Source organism: Plutella xylostella, chromosome 7, assembly GCF_932276165.1.
Source record: "Plutella xylostella chromosome 7, ilPluXylo3.1, whole genome shotgun sequence".
Taxonomy (NCBI): Eukaryota; Metazoa; Arthropoda; class Insecta; order Lepidoptera; family Plutellidae; genus Plutella; species Plutella xylostella.
In genome coordinates, this window is record NC_063987.1 from 7,174,352 (window position 1) to 7,194,833 (window position 20,482).

The 20,482-nt window shown below is 35.4% G+C and overlaps 1 protein-coding gene across 1 annotated transcript; it reads left to right on the plus strand.

Annotated features, from left to right (window-relative positions):
* Positions 1–13,937: 13,937 nt before the first annotated feature.
* On the plus strand, positions 13,938–19,205 carry LOC105389268 (odorant receptor Or2). Its single transcript, XM_011560358.3, has 5 exons — positions 13,938–14,728; positions 14,998–15,097; positions 15,375–15,479; positions 18,152–18,307; positions 18,928–19,205. Exons 1-5 carry the CDS (start codon positions 13,938–13,940, stop codon positions 18,979–18,981), a joined length of 1,206 nt encoding a protein of 401 aa, XP_011558660.3. The 3' UTR covers positions 18,982–19,205.
* The last annotated feature ends 1,277 nt before the right edge of the window (positions 19,206–20,482 follow it).

Consider the following 20,482-nt stretch of genomic DNA (forward strand, 5'->3'; position numbering starts at 1 on the left):
TTGTCTTTCTTTTTCATTAATTCAAGGTATTTCTTTGCCACAATCGGCTCTCAGGTTATATTATAGTTGTGTTGACGAGGGTTTGAGTATTGTTGTCTCGCTTCGCTCGGCGCTCCAGGGTTTGCGGTATGATGGTTTTCATTGTTTTGCCTCGCTTCGCTCGGCTCCTCTTTTACAGTAAGGTATTACTTAAGTTGTATTGCCTCGCTGCGCTCGGCTCTTCAGTGGTTGTGGTATAATGTTTTGAAATGTTTTACCTCGCTGCTCTCGGCTCTCCAAGGTTTGTTGTATGATGGCTTGGATTTTTTAGCCTCGCTGCGCTCGGCTCTCCGGGGTTTGTGGTATGATGGCTTGGATTGTTTTGCCTCGCTGCGCTCGGCTCTGCAGTTAAACGCGCAGTTGGTGATTAAAGTAGTTTAGCCTCGCTTCGCTCGGCTCCTCTCCATGTCACGGAATGATAGTTTTAGTTGTTTTGCCTCGCTTCGCTCGGCTCTGCAGTTACATAAGCACATGCTGTTTATTGTGCTTTAGCCTCGCTTCGCTCGGCTCTTCAGGTTTTCGGATGTTGGTTTCAGTAGTTTTGCCTCGCTCCGCTCGGCTCTCTAGGTTTTGGATTGATGGTTTAGGTTGTTTTGCCTCGCTTCGCTCGGCTTTCCACTTCTTAAACGGTTGTTTTTCCTCTAAAAATGGGGAGTTTTTATTTTAAATAATTATTGTTTGTATTTATCTACACAAATGCGCCATATACCTACCATAAATCTGTCTGACCACTTCAACGGGGTGAAATTGCTAATGTTGGTAATTTTTTATACGTTTTTAGGGAAATTTAGATTTTTTCCCCCATAAGTGGGGAGTTTTTATTTTAAATTAAAATTGTATGCATTTAACTACACAAACACGCTATACATTCGAAACCCCTCAAACCATCTCAAAGTGATAAAATTGCATATTTATGTAAATTTTCCCATGTTTTTAGGAAAAAAATGTTTTTTTTCCTATAAGTGGGGAGTTTTTATTATTAATTAAAAATCTATGCATTTAACTACACAAACTCGCCATTCATTTGAATCCCCTCAGACTTTCACAAAACGATAAAATTGCATATTTATGTCAAATTTCCCATGTTTTTAGGGAAATTTTGTTTTTTTCCCTAAAAATGGGGAGTTTTTATTTTATAAGAAAACTAAATGCATTCACCTACACAAACGCGCTCTACAAGTCAAAACTGTCAGACCACTCAATACAGGTGAAATAGCCTTAAAACATGTAAAATTTCTCTTTTACAAAATGGCTGCCACTTCATCCGTCATTTTGATTTTTGCACTTTTCGGAATTTTCCTATTAATTTCACCATTTATCCAACCATTTACAAAGAAAAACATCACCCCACCTTCCCCCCTTCTGGGAGATCAATTCACCTCAACATGAATCGACGTCGAACTTTTTCAAAAATATAATCTCCCGTATTTCTTAGGGTTGCCAGCCGAAGGTGATAAAAATAGTCAAATGTCATTAGTATGAGCCTTTCTGACTAAACTGCATCATTTTTTTAAATCGAAAACGGTTATTTCTATTTTTCAGGTTTTTGGGGAAAATCTCAAAATTTTCCCTAATAATGGGATTTTTTTATTTAGTTGGTATAGTCTACTCAACAAAATACACAAATGGGCCATACAAGACAAATCTCCCCAACCACTCTAAACACGTGAAAAAATCAATCAAAAATCGTGAAAAAAAGTCACTTTTACAAAATGGCCGCCAAAGCAGTCCGCCATTTTGTTTTTTTAACTTTTCGGAATTTTCCCATAAACTGCACCATACATCAGACCGTGTACAAAAAAAATCATCACCCCACCTTCCTCCCTTCTGGGAGATCAATTCACCTCAAGTTGGGTCGACGTAAAAAAATCCGAAAAAATATAATCTCGCCTATCGCCCAGGGTTGCCAGTCGAAAGTAATGAAAATGGTCAAATGTCATTAGTGCGGGTCTTTCCGACAAAACTGCATCAAATTTTAAAATAAAAAGTTGTTATTTCTACTTTTCATGTTTTTGGGGAAAATCTCGAAATTTACCCTAAAAATGGGGAAAATTCTTTCATATGGCAACTCTACTCGTCAAACTGCACAACCGCTCCATACAAGTCAAACCTGTCAGATGCCCCCAACACAATAAAAAAATGCTTTGAAAATCCCCGTAAAAACACGTTTTTATAAAAAAATCTCCCCTCCCCCCGCAATTAAAAAAAATACATTTTTTGGAATTTTCCCATAAATTTCATCATGTGTCCCCCCGTTTACAAAAAACACCATCCCCCCACCTCCCCCCCTTCCGGGAGATCAATTCACCTCAAGTCGGGTCTGACACGCCCTAAACTTTACTTCACTGCAACTCGGCCGCCATTTTGTTTTTTTATTTTTTTATATTTTTTTTATAATCTGTCAGGCATTCTAAACACACCATCAAAATATAAAAAAATGTATGGTCACCAAAATAGAGGAACAAAAAAAATTTTTTTTTTTTACAACTTTTTTTAAAAAGTCGACTAGAGGTCGCGTTGTGGCGCGGGCTGCAAGCAGCCGCGCGGGGCTTTGATGCCTTTGAATTTTGGTTTCAGCAGGGTATTGACTTCAACATATCGTAGCAAATCTTTCTTGCGTTTTTTTACGCCTTAAAAACAGTTTTCAGTATGAATTTTTTTTCATTATAAAAGGGGTACTGATGACTTTGTTTCAGGTGAGGTACTGTTTTCAGTATGAATTTCGGTTTCAGCAGGGCTTTGACTTGACCATGGCCATACCGTAGCAAATCATTCATGCGTTTTGTATTGCTTTAAAAACTGTTTTCAGTTCGATTTTCGTTATGACAGGGTACTGATAATTTTGTTTTAGGTGGGTTACTGAGAACCTCAGTATGAATTTTGGTTAAATACGGTTATTCACTTGAGCATTTTTACGAGGTTAAATTTTCTCTCGAAATCTAATTTCACTATTAATATAGGTATAACGTACATAAGGAAGCATTTTACGTAGCTGAAAAATTATTTCAGTATGAAATTTGGTAACAGATGGGTATTGACTTTGCCATAATACAACGGATATTTCTGGCATTAGGGTTTATATTTAAAAAAAAAAAAAACTCCACAGGAATGTTAATATTTGCCTTGAAAACTATTTTCATTGTGAATTACGGATAGTCTCGCACAAATACGGTAGAGAAACTGATCCTATATGGTCATTTTATGGTTTCGTAAATTTTTCTTACTTACTTTCGTTAACTTATCGAGTCGACATAGTTTTGTGTACAAATATTGGGTTCTTTAACACCTCATTAAAAATCTGAGTCACCTCCATTCGCGCGTTTTTCTAGCTTCTCGATTATTAGTTTACTCTGTCCTGAAGAGAAACTTTTTCATAGCCACGAAATTTACAGGCTTTTTTGATTCATTAATTTCTTATGTGGGTTTGCTGTTAAAGTAAGTAAAATAAAGTGCGTTTTTTAACATTATAGAACTATGCTTTACTTAAATTTAATCCATAATTGGTTGCACACGTATGGAACTATAAACGCGCCCAAACTAACACTTTGGCATTTTATTCATTCAAGTTATTTCTTAGCCACAATCGGCTCTCAGGTTATATAGTTGTGTTGACGAGGGTTTGAGTAGTGTTGCCTCGCTTCGCTCGGCTCTCCAGGGTTTGAAGTATGGTAGTTCACATTGTTTTGCCTCGCTTCGCTCGGCTCCTCTTTTACGGTTAGGTTATATTACTTAAGTTGTTTTGCCTCGCTGCGCTCGGCTCTTCAGTGGTTGTGGTATGATGTTTTGAAATGTTTAGCCTCGCTGCGCTCGGCTCTCCAAAGTTTAAGGTATGATGGTTTTGATTGTTTTGCCTCGCTGCGCTCGGCTCTCCAGTTAAACAGACAGTTGGTGATTAAAGTAGTTTAGCCTCGCTTCGCTCGGCTCCTCTCCAGGTCTCGGAATGGTAGTTTCGGTTGTTTTGCCTCGCTTCGCTCGGCTCTTCGGGTTTTTGGATGTTGGTTTCAGTAGTTTTGCCTCGCTCCGCTCGGCTCTCTAGGTTTTGGATTGATGGTTTAGGTTGTTTTGCCTCGCTTCGCTCGGCTTTCCACTTCTTAAACGGGACTTTTCCCGTAGTTTTTCTTTATTGATATTAATAATTATGATACGTAATACCTCGCTTCGCTCGGATTTCTTTCCTTTATGGCAGGGTTACTTGTCGGATGCCTCGCTGCGCTTGGCTGGTTTTATTTTGGTATAGCTTGTAGAAGGACTATGGCCTCGCTGCCCTCGGCACTTACACTGTGGTAAAGTTGATTTACATTTTGTATATTTTTAGGGAAAATATTTTTTCCTCTAAAAGTGGGGAGTTTTTATTTTAAAAAATAATTCTTTGTATTTATCTTCACAAATGCGCCATATACCACAAATCTGTCTGACCACTTCAAAGGGGTGAAATTGCTAATGTTGGTAATTTTTTCTACGTTTTTGGGGAAATTTAGATTTTTTCCCTACAAGTGGGGAGTTTTTATTTTTAAAATAATTATTGTTTGTATTTATCTACACAAATGCGCCATATACCATAAATCTGTGCGACCACTTTAACGGGGTGAAATTGCTAATGTTGGTAATTTTCCGACCACTTCAACGGGATGAAATTGCTAATGTTGGTAATTTTCTCTACGTATTAGGGAAAATTTGATTTTTTTCCGTTTAAGTGGGTATTTTTTATTTTAAATTAAAATTGTATGCATTTAACTACACAAACGCGCGATACATTCGAATCTCCTCAGACCATCTCAAAGGGATAAAATTTCATATTTAAGTAAAATTTCCCATGTTTTTAGGGAAATTTTGTTGTTTTCCCTAAAAATGGGGAGTTTTTATTTTATAAACAAACTAAATGCATCCACCTACACAAACACGCTCTACAAGTCAAAACTGTCAGACCACTCAATACAGGTGAAATAGCCTTAAAACATGTAAAATTTCTCTTTTACAAATTGGCTGCCACTTCATCCGCCATTTTGATTTTTGCAGTTTTTGGAATTTTCCTATTAATTTCACCATATATCCAACCATGTACAAAGAAAAACATCACCCCACCATCCCCCCTTCTGGGAGATCAATTCACCTCAACTTGAATCGACGTCGAACTTTTTCAAAAATATAATCTCCCGTATTTCTCAGGGTTGCCAGCCGAAAGTGATAAAAATAGTCAAATGTCATTAGTATGAGCCTTTTTGACTAAACTGCATCATTTTTTAAAATCCAAAACGGTTATTTCTATTTTTCAGGTTTTTGGGGAAAATCTCAAAATTTTCCCTAAAAATGGGGAAATTTTATTTAACTGGTATAGTCTACCCAACAAACTACACAAATGCGATATACAAGACAAATCTCCCCAACCACTCTAAACATGTAAAAAAAACAATCAAAAATCGTGAAAAAAGGTCACTTTTACAAAATGGCCGCCAAAGCAGTCCGCCATTTTGTTTTTTCAACTTTTCGGAATTTTCCCATAAACTGCACCATACATCAGACCGTGTCCAAAAAAAATCATTACCCCACCTGCCTCCCTTTTGGGAGATCAATTCACCTCAAGTTGGGTCGACGTAAAAAAATCGGAAAAAATATAATCTCGCCTATCGCCCAGGGTTGCCAGTCGAAAGTAATAAAAATGGTCAAATGTCATTAGTACGGGTCTTTCCGACAAAACTGCATCAAATTTTAAAATAAAAAGTGCCTATTTCTACTTTTCATGTTTTTGGAGAAAATCTCGAAATTTACCCTAAAAATGGGGAAAATTCTTTCACATGGCAACTCTACTCGTGAAACTACACAACCGCTCTATACAAGTCAAACTTGTCAAATGCCCCCAACACAATAAAAAAATGCTTTGAAAATCCCCGAAAAAACACGTTTTTATTAAAAAATCTCCCTTCCCCCCGCAATTAAAAAAAAATCATTTTTTGGAATTTTCCCATAAATTTCATCATGTGCCCCACCGTTTACAAAAAACACCATCCCCCCACCTCCCCCCCTTCCGGGAGATCAATTCACCTCAAGTCGGGTCTGACACGCCCTAAACTTTGCTTCACTGCAACTCGGCCGCCATTTTGTTTTTTTATTTTTTTATATTTTTTTTATAATCTGTCAGACACTCTAAATACACCCTCAAAATATAAAAAAATGTATGGTCACCAAAAAAGAGGAACAAAAAAAATTTTTTTTTTTTACAACTTTTTTAAAAAAGTCGAGGTTTTTCTCTACTCACCCGAGCACCCTGTACATTTCCCTCAAACATTTTCATATCAAAAAATGGCTCCTTCTGGGAGAACTACTATGTCAGTGAGTGAATCAGTGGTAATCCAGCTTTATATATTATAATTAGATATGTAAATGAGAACAGCATTTTACATGCATGTCTCTTTATAGGTATGCAAACATAAAACGCTCTGGGAAAGATAGATTCTGTTCCTATTTACCCCTATAAAACCCCTATTATAGCACAAACTTAAATTCGTATAGCCACAGTGATTTAACTTAGAAATAGGCTTTTATCAAGGCAGTGAAATTAATATTTCCCGGAAAATTACTTGACACCTCACTGACATTTTCGCATTTTCGTTTCACATTACAACCGTTGAGTTGACAAAATGGTGCTTACCCCGCACTCAGTTGCCAACCCTCATCAGTTGACATTGCTCTTAATTAAATCACGGGGTTAAACGATTAAAACCCTGTTAATGAAACGTGCCACATATCAACTGTTCGTAATCAATAAAATAATTTAAGGTAAAAAAGTATATGCTATGATGCTAAGATATACATATCTTATACATTTTATGTAAGAACAAGTACAATAAAATTATAATACACATAAAATGTTACCTGTTGTTTACAGGGTGTTGGCAAAGTTAGGCGAAATGGAATGACTCAGGGGTCATAATGAGCAAATTTTGACGACTTTTGAATAATCGTGAATTTCGGTTTACTGTACCGCTTTTGCAACAGCCTGTAGATACGTTCGTCGCAATCTCGGCAGTCACCAGACACGACAAGATTGGAGGGAGTCAAAAAATGAAAATAAACAAAGATCGTCCTTTATTTTTGACTAATGGACTGCTTGTAAAGCTACAGAGCTAGTCTATTCATAAGTTACACTTAAAGTCTGTTTCACAATGTTTGTATAATGGCTACTTGTGGGATTAAAACATGCTGTCGCTATCTAAAACATAATTACAGAGAGTGAGAGCATGTCTTTTGTCACAGGTAGCCATTTTCCAGACATTGTGAAACACGCCCTTACAGTACAGTTATAAAATTAATAATTCTCAGTAGTGTGTGGCTTAATGGACCCTTTCGCACTCTGTACATAGTGTAAATATTTCATTGAGTTTGTTGTTAAAGTTTGTACTACTTTGGCCACAGAATAATAACTAGTAACTAGCTTTGTTAGACGTAAAACACTACTTCCATATTATAAGGTATAAATGTATATACGTTTATGTACTACCTTTTACATATTTATTTTTGATACTTCAAAAGTACTGGGGATGTTTTGATCAGTTTTCTGTTATCTTTTCATAAAGTCCATTCATTTTCAAACAACTTATCCACAGACTGACTCACATAATACCCCATTTTTCGACGGGGAGGGTTAAAAACGTCGTTAGCCTTCGGGCAACAAAAGTAGAATGTCAGTTTTGGCACATTAACAAGGAAGTTTGATCCGGAACGACGGCAATGTCAATGAAACACAATAGGGAAAACTTGTTATTGTTACAATTATTGGGTCTTATTGAAATAGGAAGATGTTATAAGTTTTTCGTATATATCGTACGTATCTGTGATACTATGTATATTATACAGGGTGATTGGAAAGTCGATGTTTTCCTTCAAATGGGTTATAGACGAAAGCATTTCCAGTCGATTGAACCCCATAATGCATTATCCGAAAATCAACCATTTCTGAATTATTTAAGTTTTTTTTATAATTTTGCCAAAATTTATGTTTAAAAACCAAATATTTAAAAAACTAACCATTTTATTAATACTTTTTTGATTGTTTTGCATCAGTGACATCCTAGTCAACTAATTATAATCATTAAATTTGCAATATTCAACTTAATTTAGACACAGTGCTTCAAAATAATTGAAACATTAAGAAAATGTCTCAAAAGGTGAAAACAAAAATGCTTGCATGCATTATGGGGTTCAATCGACTGGAAATGCCTTCGACTATAACCCATTTAAAGGAATACATCGACTTACCAATCACCCTGTATATGTATTATTATTATAAACAAATGGATTGATATATTTAATTGGAACTATCTCACCTTAGTTGTCGGAGCCACTTACCTCATTTATATTGCCATCTTCGGAGGTTTTCATTAATTAGAAAACAACATTACAGTCACAAAACACTGATCAACAGATGCTCGATGTAAATTGCATTTATAAAGTGTGCGCCTTAAGTTGGGAATCGATTTAATTCCGGTCACAACCGAAGTTGTCGCCACAAGTTTGTCTGCCCATGTGGCGGTCTAGTTTCGTAATTTAACTTGTACTTTAGGGAGTACTGAAACTACTGAAAGCTAGGTTTAAATTAAGGCTGAAGTCACGATATTTTACCTACTACTTGTCTATCGTAAAGAGCAAATTTTTCTACATTTGGCCTCCAAGGTGGACACATATGCATCTGTCATAAATAAATTAGAAATTTCTCGATAGGTTTAATCGATAGACGGTTCATTGTAATTTGTAAGAACTAGGTACAATAATAAAATAATACTTAGTAATAAATCGCATACAATTCCGGTAAACCGCCTACCGAATAACTGACCTGACTGTACTGAAAAACTGTATCAAAATTGTTTAAGTGAAGTATTTGTATGTATTTTTAAACTTTCTCGGTGTAATTATCGACCCTCTATCCAGCGATATCAGTATCAAATTAAAATTTCAACCTCTTTAATTAAATATCGCACGGCTATTTTCAACTTCGCATTAAAAGTTTTTAAACATTTCGTATTCTGGCGAAATGTAGGTAAGTATGTGTTTTAAAGAGAAATTGTGTCGACTATTTTAATGGTAATTAACGGACGGCACAAGTTTTATTACTCCAATCCAACTGTTCACATTTAATTTTAAATATTTCTAGAGGTTGTTGTTCAGGTCTTTACATTCTGAGCGTAGGTATACTATTCTTGTAAACACCCTTTACAAAGTAAGCGCCTGTTTCTCACTGTCTCGATAATGGCTACCTGTAGGATTAAAGACATGCTGTCACTGTCTAGAAAATAATTAGAGAGCACGGATAACATATATTTTAACCCACAAGTAGCCAATATCCAGACATTGTAAACAGGCTCTCCTGTGCTCTGTGCTTTATAATAACATACCAAGTACACAATGTACTTAACCCAATACGAATAAACTCAACTGTAGGTAAGTAAAAGAAAGAAATTCAAGAAAACCGAGAAGGACTGGTTTTATGATAAATTCTTGGACCGGAAGAAATGCAACTATTCAGAATAGTACGGACGAATAGCGACAAGCGTTGCTACTTGCCAACTGGTTCTACCAGTTAGAACCGCATATTCACCTCTACTGTTCCAAATATTAGGTCCCTTTTTGAATTGAATCGTGTAGCAGTATATTTTCAAGTGAAAAGAAAGGTTGGCTGGGAATGTCCTTTGAACTTTTTCAATATTGCCGTCGCAAGTGACTGTAGAAACGACTGGAGTTTGGTTGTTTTGTAGTAAGTTTAAAAAGTATAGCAAAGTTTTAAAATTGAAAATTTTGAAGAAAAACTAGTAAAGGGCAGATAGCGAGGTGTTTGGTAAGTTTCTAATTAAAAACTGAAGCTCGTTAAAAGTTTTTTTTTAACAAACAACGGAGGTTAATGAAGTTGAAGTTTTATTTGTAAAAGAGTTTTTCGTATTATAACCAATTTTCTAGTCACAGCAGTCACATACCACCCAGATACATAACATGAAATGAGTTCCAGGTAAAGTGGGGTAAGACTAATATAGTGGTGGGGTGAGACAAACATCTAGAATACAAGACAGTCATCTAAAATCAGATCAGAGGTGTAGAACCTCAAAGAAATGTTCCTGACTTGGGGCTAGACTACCATAATATTTATCTAGCCACACGTGGACTGATATTGTTACTCCACCTTACCTTATTATCTTCTTCTTGTCGTGTTGATGGCAACTGTCACACTTCCGCGGCCCAGTGGACCGCCACGTCGATACCCCCCTGGTTGGCCTTGAGGAGGTCTTCCCGGGTGCAGGTGTTGGGACATCCAACGCACACCTTATTATAATTATATTAAACGTCATTAGTATTGTTAATTTCTATACTGGCCGCATTATCCCTCAGAATTTTTGGCTAAAGTATGTACGAGACAGCCATCCATTCTATTGTGCATATCCCCAACTACCTTCCTAATCTTGGACCATTTCCCACCACGCTGGTCCACTGCGGGTTGGTGGGTTCACATATCTAGATGTGCTAAATTTAAATATGCAGGTTTCCTCACGATGTTTTCCTTCACCGTCACGAGACAGCCATATTTTGGAAACAATTGTTAGGGGAACCAAAACTTGCGGGGAAAAGCTAGTAGATGCCAAATGACATGTATATGTATACCTAATACGAACACATGTTTTCCAAGTAATGTAATTTCAGTTTGAAGATTTCCTTCATTTGGAAATTAATTTTGCCGCAATGTTATGAAATCTCTGCTTAAACATTGTGGTGACGAGCTCAGCGAAGAGCTTATTCCTTCTTCATTAGGACGAGGCTTCAATTTGGAGTCACATATTTTAAATGTTAAATAAATATGTATGTTATACGGTGGGTGTTAAGGGCACGGTTAACCGAAATCAGGTCATACGATTCAACATTTGTTCTACAAATTTCCAAAAATGCGAAAAAAAATTGCTTTTCTATAGAAACTTGGTCGTTTGGTTGGTTGGTCACGTGACTTTTAGGTAGTGTAATGTTGGGAACTAATTTCTAGAAATCTAAGAGTTAAAGTTGCTTAGAGTGACCCCCAAATTCAGGTCCCCTTACGGCTTATTAAGATAGAAATATATGTTGGTCTTAATCAACCGTGTGCTAGGAATTAGGTAGGTAGGTTCTGAAAATTTGACTTAACATGACAAGGGTGATGGCTTAGGCAGTTTAAAAAAAATCAAACATTTAATAGAATTTTGCTTGAAATATTTACGTTTTTGGTTGACAATATTCTGATTTTTTATTCTAATATCGAACTTTTTCATAGCTCGTGAGTGTACCTTTTCACACCCGCAAGACTCTACCCTATATTATATTCTGTAAATGACATAATTCATTCTTCTCCGCGGGCGCTCTTCTACTAATAGGCTTCCGGCTGTGGCACGTCGAAATGACTTCAATAGAATATGTAGGCCGTTTAGATAGATGTATAATATTCACGACTTTTAGTAAGAATATATTTTTATGCTTAGTTAACTAAAAACAATTGAAAACTAATTAACAAGAACGAGCGATTTTTTATCTTCAAGGGACCATAGACTTGAATTTCCAATAGTTGTAAAACCCAAAATGTTTAAAATAACAGGCTGAGTTACCCCCTTTTGGCTTACCTAACCGCTTTTGTAATACCATATAGAGCGGCAACAATATTATAGTTTCAAATATACTTACATGTATGCTTCCGTGCAAGTTTATTTAATTTTTCCACTTTTTCTTTTTGTGTCAGTCTCTAAGTCTTTCCGCAAAAAGCGGTTCTGTGTAATACCTCAATGGTTCCCGGAACTAAAAGCACGCGAGGTTAATAAAATATACGGACGTAGTCTGGTTGAAAAATATATCGATATGATATTGAATACTGTTTGTAGAACTAAATTGTGAAATGCCGCTGTGTTTTCTGTGCCCACTCAATTGTATTCGTATACCACGTACCATGTCTAATGATAACGAAGGCTCGCCCCCTCTTGCTTCGTTAATAAATAAATGGTAGACGCAGAAATTGATATAGCACTGTCAAAACAAACAAAAAAGAATAATTAAATTCGATTATGTTAGCAAATAAAATCGAGTTTTAAATAAATAAAAATAGATTTGACAGTGCTATTGAAATAATCTTAATAAATTGCCAATTTACAAAAAAATACCTTATTACTATAAAAAAAAGTTTTGTTTGACTGAGTTCTCTAGTCCACTAAATACAAAAATGCTATATTTTGATATTTCTCTTATTCAGCATAGTTATTATCACACTTCCTGAATAAGACGTATTTCAGCGGAGGTTAGGTGTCGCAGAGATTTCATCTCTGCTCTATGGAGCACGTATTTCTTCCACATTTCCCACTTCCTAAATAGAGAGTGAAATCATCTGATTATTTTTTACTGGAAGCTGTTTATTTCTATGACCCAAGTATTTTTCTTCCTTGTGTTACAGTCGTGATTTGAATTTAAGTTAGTTGATTTAAAATTGTTATTTGCTTTTCTGCAAGGTATTGCAAAAGTACATACTTTATCAAGTTCTAGGATAGCCCTTTATACTTCTTTGTTTTTTTATCCTTTGTCTTACTATACTCTGTATACATAATGATAGTAGGTAGTTGTAGCACCGAAATGTAGCGATAAAATACAATTTGAATGTTTTTTTTTTATATTTGATTAGTTTTTTTTCTAATTAGGTTCTGCTATTTAAATAAATTAATTGTAGGTACCTTTATTTTAAACTATATTTATTTATTTTATCTTTTGGAACGTCGAACGTAGCGCGAATCCAATTTTAATCATTTAAAACAAGTCTGGCGACAACCCAACAGACAAATCCGGGGTGAAATATCGGTAAATTTTACCTCCTACCTGTCCAAGGTTTCGAAATTACCAAACATTGTCCCTTGGGCCACTTGACATAGAATCCAATATCGTGTGACGACGGAGAAAGGGTTGAGGCTGCATTAAGCGGCCCTCAGCCTTCTCATAAGAGAACACTTGTGAACTGACGACGTTGAAGAAAGCGAAATTTAAACCCTATAGGCTATAGGCAGCTAGACTTACTACCTAGGCATATACATTTCTTTCTCAGATGATAGTACTTATGTAAAAATAGCTAAATTAGTTACATAATAACAGAGATTGGTTATTCAAAGTATTTCTAAATAGGTTTTATGGGAAAACATTTGCAGTCTATATGCCATATCTGAAACTCAGCCATTTCTAAGATATTTTAAATAAGCCACATCTATTCACTTCACTTTCCAGTTTAAAATGGATTCGATTGAATTAAACTCAAATAAAAGCAATTAGACAGTAAATAGACTAATAGCCATTAATACCAACGAATTCTTCATCAAACAGAATTCATTACAACGAAACATCCAAAATTCATAACTGTAAAATTGTATGGGCGTAGCTAGTTCTGAATATACCACGACTCTTGTCTAGTACCAACTCAGTATAGCGAGCATTCCTGGTGAAAATAAATTGAAAGCGGAGTCCGCAAAATATTTCTACGAAATAAAATATTTTTTACTTTTCCTACAGAGAGAGAGAAACACTGTCGACTTGTACCAAATAACTTTTGGCAGACACTGGATATTGGGAAGATAAAGAATTTCACATTCAATATTCTTTTTTGTATTATTCTTAGTGATTTTTATTGGTTATAGTGCAGTGGGTGCTGCATCCACAGTGTATACCTAGCAATTTGCAAACTCTACAATTTACCAACACTTCTTCAATTTCCTTATTTCCAACCTGTAATTTTGTATTGAAGGGTCCATCCCTTTTTCAATACCGGATTAAGTGATATACTTAATAAGTACTTTTTTCTGGTCCTTTTCAGTGACTTCGAATAGCTCTCAGTTTGCAGACATTGTCAAGATTTTCCATAAAAGTCAGTCAAAATGATAAAGTCGTTTTTACGCTCTTTAGAGCATCCAAAACATCCCCTTTTGGGCCCAAATATTTGCGTTCTAGTGTCCTCAGGCATGCTGCAATATAGTGAAGGAATCATCAAATACTTTATAAATTCGATCCATTTGTTTGCTTCGTTGTTCATTCTTACCCAATTTTATGACCTTTGGTTAAACCGAGCAGATGTTGAAAAGTCTTTACGGGATCTCTCATACGTTATACTAAGTGTTAACGGCTCTGTTAAGACCTGGGCATTTATTTTGTGTCAAAAATACTGGAAAGATATATTGGAGTCGGTTTCTAGTATTGAACTTTCTCAGTTATCTAAACGTGACCGAAAAGCTACCATGATTATCAGGCAATATACAGATTATGCGAGAAAATTTACTTACTTTTACTGGACATTAGTTACTGCTACCGTGAGCGTCGTGGTTTTGGCGCCTTTCGTGTCATACTTCTTATCTTCAAAGTTTAGACAGGATCTCTCTGATGGGACTGTAACTTATCCAGAAATTTTGAGCTCATGGACACCTTTTGACAAAACATCTGGATTTGGACTTATAATTTACATTACAACTGATGTATTGATCTGTATCATTGGTGGGGCTGTTATAGCATCGTATGACACTACATCCATAGTTTTACTCATATTTTTTGCTGGGCAACTGAAGTTACTTAAGGCAAACTGTGCCAGGATATTTGGAGAAGATTGTGCGATAACCCCAACGGAAATTTACACGAATCTACGTGATTGTCATCGTCACCATGTATTTTTGGTCAAGTATGAGAATGAAAGCATTATATTCATTTAGCTTACAAGCTTTGTTTTACCTTAAAAGTTATATCTCATGGAAATTTCATGAGTACAAGACCTTCGTACCCCATCTAATCTGTCCCCAACGTCCAATTAATTAGTCACGAAAGGAGGACAAACCTCTTGCGTGAAAGTATATTGATACGAATATGATCCTGGTTATTTTTGAAATTTAAAGCTAATGGTAAAATAAATATTATCAACTCAATGCTTAAGTAAACGTGTGTTTCTTACAGATATGCAAAGATTTTGAATTCTTTGTTGTCTCCAGTTCTATTCTTTTATGTAATCACATGTTCCCTGATGATATGTGCAAGCGCAGTTCAGTTTACTATGGTGAGTGTCTTTAGTACAGGGTAAACTTTTATCAATAAACCGCTTTCAGTGTTAAGTCTGCATAATGAAAGTTGGTCGTGATCGTGATGCATTGACCTACCAGAAATTTTATTCTGTGTAAAGGTGCTGAAAAAAAATTGCGAAAAAATATTTGCTGCAACATAGAAAAACTTTCACGTGATTTTTTAACTGCGGAGAAGAAAAGCAAAGATTTATTTCGCAAATTTTCCAGAAGTCGTCATAATTATTAAGATTCGAGTTTTAACCTCATTTTCAGGACACCATTTCGCTGATGCATAAGTTGTGGGTCGCGGAGTATCTTGTGGCTCTGATATCCCAATTATTTTTCTATTGCTGGCATGGAAATTACGTTGTATTTAAGGTACATTTTTTTAAATCATTTTTCTAAAAATGTGAATTAACCTGACGGGGGGAATTTTCCTTGGCAGTTTTTGGATAAGGCCCAAAATTTATATATTTATTTCAATGGGAGATTTTCAACCATAGACAAACAACCATAGATTATAGATGACTTCATATTCAATGAGGCGTTTGTTAAAAAAAAAAAAAAGTTCCTTTTTGGAGAAATAGATGGCGTTGTCTGGGGTTGTACCAACTTTCAAACCCTCAGAACACACTCAGATCACAATATGTTATTCTGTGAGGCTAACGAAATGTGAAAGTGACGTAGGTAGGTAGAATTGTAGTATTATTTTCTCTATGATGTCGATGTCACCAGTCTGGCGAAAGACAGTCTGGAAAAAAATAAGTATGGAACGCGTACGAAAAATAATGGCGAGCACCGCTCACAGAGTACTTTTTACGCTATCATAGACATCTTTGGCTTTTGTCACCTGTCAGTGTCAGTCAGTCAATCGTTTAGTTTGAAAAATAATTTTAAATCATAAATAAATTAAGATTTAACAGTTATTTATATATTATTATTACTGTGGATAAGTGCAGTGTTTGTGTGGAGGTACCTAACTATTAGTGTTGCTTGATATTATTGATAATAATCATGTTTTATAAAACTTGTGAAATATGTGGTTTAAGAGCCGCTAGCCGGTCGTATAGATGGCCAAAAGAGAATTTTCATGGCCAAATTTCCACTGGATGAGGAAAGGTAAGCTACAATTAAAGGCTAAAGCATAGGATTTAGATTATTTATATGTATAAAAAAGTTAAAGTCTAATAAAATAACTGGAGGGTCAGCACAACCAACAATAGTGCATGAATGTTTTTTTATCGATATCGATATTTTTATTTATGATTAGTACGCACAGCTCATCAATCAGAACAACTTTTGTCTACTAGTTTTGGAAATTAGCGAAAATCAAATTCGGATCTCCATACAAAAATTACCAGTGACTTTTATTATACCTACTTAAATAATATTTAATTGTTTAATAATAATTATAAACATGTTGTTTGCAGATGTAAACAGTGGGTTAAGATGACCGGCAAGGAGGATCTGGTTTATGTGCCTATTGAAAAGCTATATCAACTTAAACGAATTTGTGGCAATCATTTTCTACCACAACATTTTAAGAACACAATTGAAAAAAAAAATCCATGTGTGGGACTTTAATTACTGCAGACACTTTATTTTATAATAAATAAATATAATTATATTTTTCCACTTTTATTTTATTTCAACATTATATCATAGCACTTACGTCAACGGAAAATCTCGAGTTTATTTTATGGATTATATTTTTGTGTTCAAATAGGAACATAACATAACGTTGAACCGAGACTTAACGTTGGTGTCATTGTGTAACACTGAAATCCTATTGTGTAAAACTGAAATTAAAGTAATACATACACTCGCACTTTTTTTTTTTTACTAGTTATCGATAAAAAATATCCATAAGAAGCACATCACTATTTCAGCGGGGCTATGTTGGCAGTTTTGTACGTCATAATTTTTGTTTTGTTGGTACCCTCTGTTAGTACGCGTGAATAAAAAAAAATAATACAAGTATTTTTTTCTTTTTTTTCCCTTGCACTCCCATCTCTTAAAACGTAGTGTTCTTTTCTCTATGGATGTCACTGTTGCTTCAGCGTTCAGTGCGATTGTGCGTACAGCCGTTCTTTTCAAGTTTTCTCAGTTTCCTTGTGTTTCTCCTGTATTAATTGAGTTGTAGTTGAGCTATCTGCTCCTCCTCCCTTGATACTGTAGAGTTAGTGCACTTGAGATAGTGACTCTTTTGAGATAGTGACTCTTGTGAGATAGTGACTCTTGTGATAGTGACTGCTATACTGTAATAATGCCTAAGGACTATGAGTATGGATCATGGTCCCTTGCCAATCTGAAGATAGAGTTACGAAAACGGAATGCCAAACTAACTGGACGGAAAGCCGTCTTGGTTCTTATGATGTCCTTTATTTTTACAAGTTGCGACGGCACACATTCTCATCTTGTCTTGTAAGTATTTCTTTGGGATCTTATTTAGGATCATACAATAAATAAAAATAGAAAATCAGTTCTCGCACGCAGCACCCGTTCAAACGGCGCGCATAGAGAAAAGAACACTACTTGACGGCGCGGGTAGAACTATTCACAGAATACTTAGCACTATCCCAAGCCACATGCAGTCTGAGCCTCGGAAGGATGGCTCGCGCTACCACCCGACATTTAATCACAACTAGTGAGTTCTTATTCTGAGTTTAGTACTCTTTGCTCTCTATGTAATTTTTGACAGTTGGTACACTGCGTTTTCACGCCATCTATCGGCTTACCCAAAAGCTCAACTGACAGCTGTCAAGGAAAACGGCTCATTGAAGTCAAATTGAAGTCATCTTTAATCTATGGTTGAAAATCTCCCATTAGCGGCACTACTAATATACCGGGTTTTAAGATGAATGCGTTTGAGCGGGAAATAGGGGTTAGTACTAGTCTAACCAAGCACGTTTTTAAGAAAAAAAACACCTTAGAACCTTAGAACCCGATTAACTTTGTGTTGTTCATATATGCAAACCACAAACCATCACTGCCAGGTATCTTAGCCATGATATAAGGGTTTAAGATGATCATACCATTTTACTTTCCAGAGTGAGCAAGTATGCCAAGGAATATACGAAAGCGCCTGGTGGCAACACTGCGTGCCTTCGCGTAAGAGCATTTTGCTGTTGGGCGGGCAGTTACGCAAAAGAATAGTATTCACTGCTGGACCATTCGCTACGCTTACCATACCCACGTTTATAACGGTAACATAAAATTACCATATACAATAACGCATATACAATCACGGGCAATGAAAAAGTTTCACTCACAAAATGCCGACACCAAACAACCTTAATTTTCCAAACATTTTATTTTATATTTTAACAAAATATTACCGTTTTTAGTTGGTATAAGTAATATCCGGATGCTCTGTTAAAAGTACTTCAATGTTGCAGAATATGTCATTAAGCTAGCCTTTTCCGGTTTGAAGAACCTTTTCATTGCCCGTTAGTGTATAATAATGCAATTTTACGTCTTATTAATAATCTGGTTCTATTTTTAACTCAATTTTGGCAACACCAACACAATGTTATATTTTATATTTATTTTGACGTATGTTTGAAGAATTTCACACTCACACACACACACTCAATTACTTACTTGCAGCTTAAACCATTGAACATGCTTTCAGAGTAATCTGCTGTTATAATTGTCCTTAATTGTAAATATATCAGTTTTTATTAATATGATTCCAGGCTTCAGACAACACATTATACATTTTCACATAATTCAAATTAAATTATTTAACACAAAACTTACATACCTACATAATACTTACGTAGTACATATATCATTGTTATCATATTCTTTTTTTTATTTTTAGGTGATGAAGGGTGCTTATAGCTACTACACACTATTAAGCAAGAAAGAGAAGTAACTGTGGCTATGAAAATACATAATTATTATGTACACAACAAATATTTTAGTGTGGTTATTACTTTAATGTCATGTATTAACTTATCTTGTATCGCACGGGTGGTAAGCACTTTTTTGAAATTTCGACGATGATTAATGCAATCGCCAGTATTTGGTTATAGGATTAAGGTAAATATATTATATCCTAGTGAATTCAATGAAAGTGATCTTTTATTTTTTCTCATATTAAGTTCCCGACTGGTTGAAAATATTTAAACGTATGTGTTTGTTGTGACATTGTATCTAACTGAGAGATATTCTTAGTAGAAACATGGTCAAACAAATATAGACAATAAGCTAAACCAGTGAAGCTTGTAAGGTAATGTAATGATCAAACCATCATTTGAAGACAATTTACCGCTTCATTGACCACTTTTGTGTGAATCTAATTGAATTTAGAAATATCATTTAAATCATAAATAAGTATATCAATACAATTAAATTATATTGTATTTGAATTATTTGACATACTTAGTGCCAATTTCTCGATTCTCGGTTAGAGCATAACCAGGGAGTGGTGGTTAACTTTTGACACATCTTTCATGAATTTTATATGGAGATGACGTTTAATCAATCCCTGTCGGTTAGATAACCGACAATGGAGAAATTGGCACTTAGGCACCTAATTAATTATCAATTAGGTTGTCAATCTTGATGTCCGAAATCTTAAAAGGCAGCAGTGGCTAGTCGCCATATATAATAATTATATTGTCAATTTTCAAGTAGCTGATAGTATTTTATTATAATGAAATAAAATTGGGACAATTCTTACCACTTTTGGCTTTCGTCACGCACGTTAGTTTGTGTGTGGGATCAACGGCGTCCCACTCTGCGGTCTGTTCCATCGGCACGTGCCTAATTTAGATTTTCCTGTCAGCAGGTTCGAGAAATGGTGTAAAAAGGGTGTCCTCTACGGAATATACCTTTCATTTCAACCCTTTGCTAAAAGGAAATATCATGTACACATGTTCCGACCCTAAACAGCCTCAGGAGATGCAGTCAGAATATTGGAAAGAAAATTATGGCAGGGTCAAGGTTGTTATACCACTTTTTTTAAACCTGTGGCGTTACGACCAACGAAAATTAACAATCCTTAACCAACGTCATCTGATGCAACTTGTATGGATCTGACAAAATGTTTGATTGACGAGCGACTCTGCTTAAGGATTGTTAATTGCTAATGTGTCTGTGGTGGTACGGTAGGGTTTATAGGATGACCACACGGTATTTAACTGGGCTAAACGTCTGTTAAAGTGTGTCTAGTTTGTATGTCCCCGTATTTTTTTTATTTTATAAGAGCTGGTCGCAATATTGATAAGACACGACTTCACTTAAACTGTATGAGGTATAAAGTATACGAGTCGAGATACACGAAGACGAATTATTATGTAAATGATCCTGTAACGCAACTATAATTAGTCTAGTTTACTATAGGAGAAAATGGTTTGCGCTGTTTTTTTTTT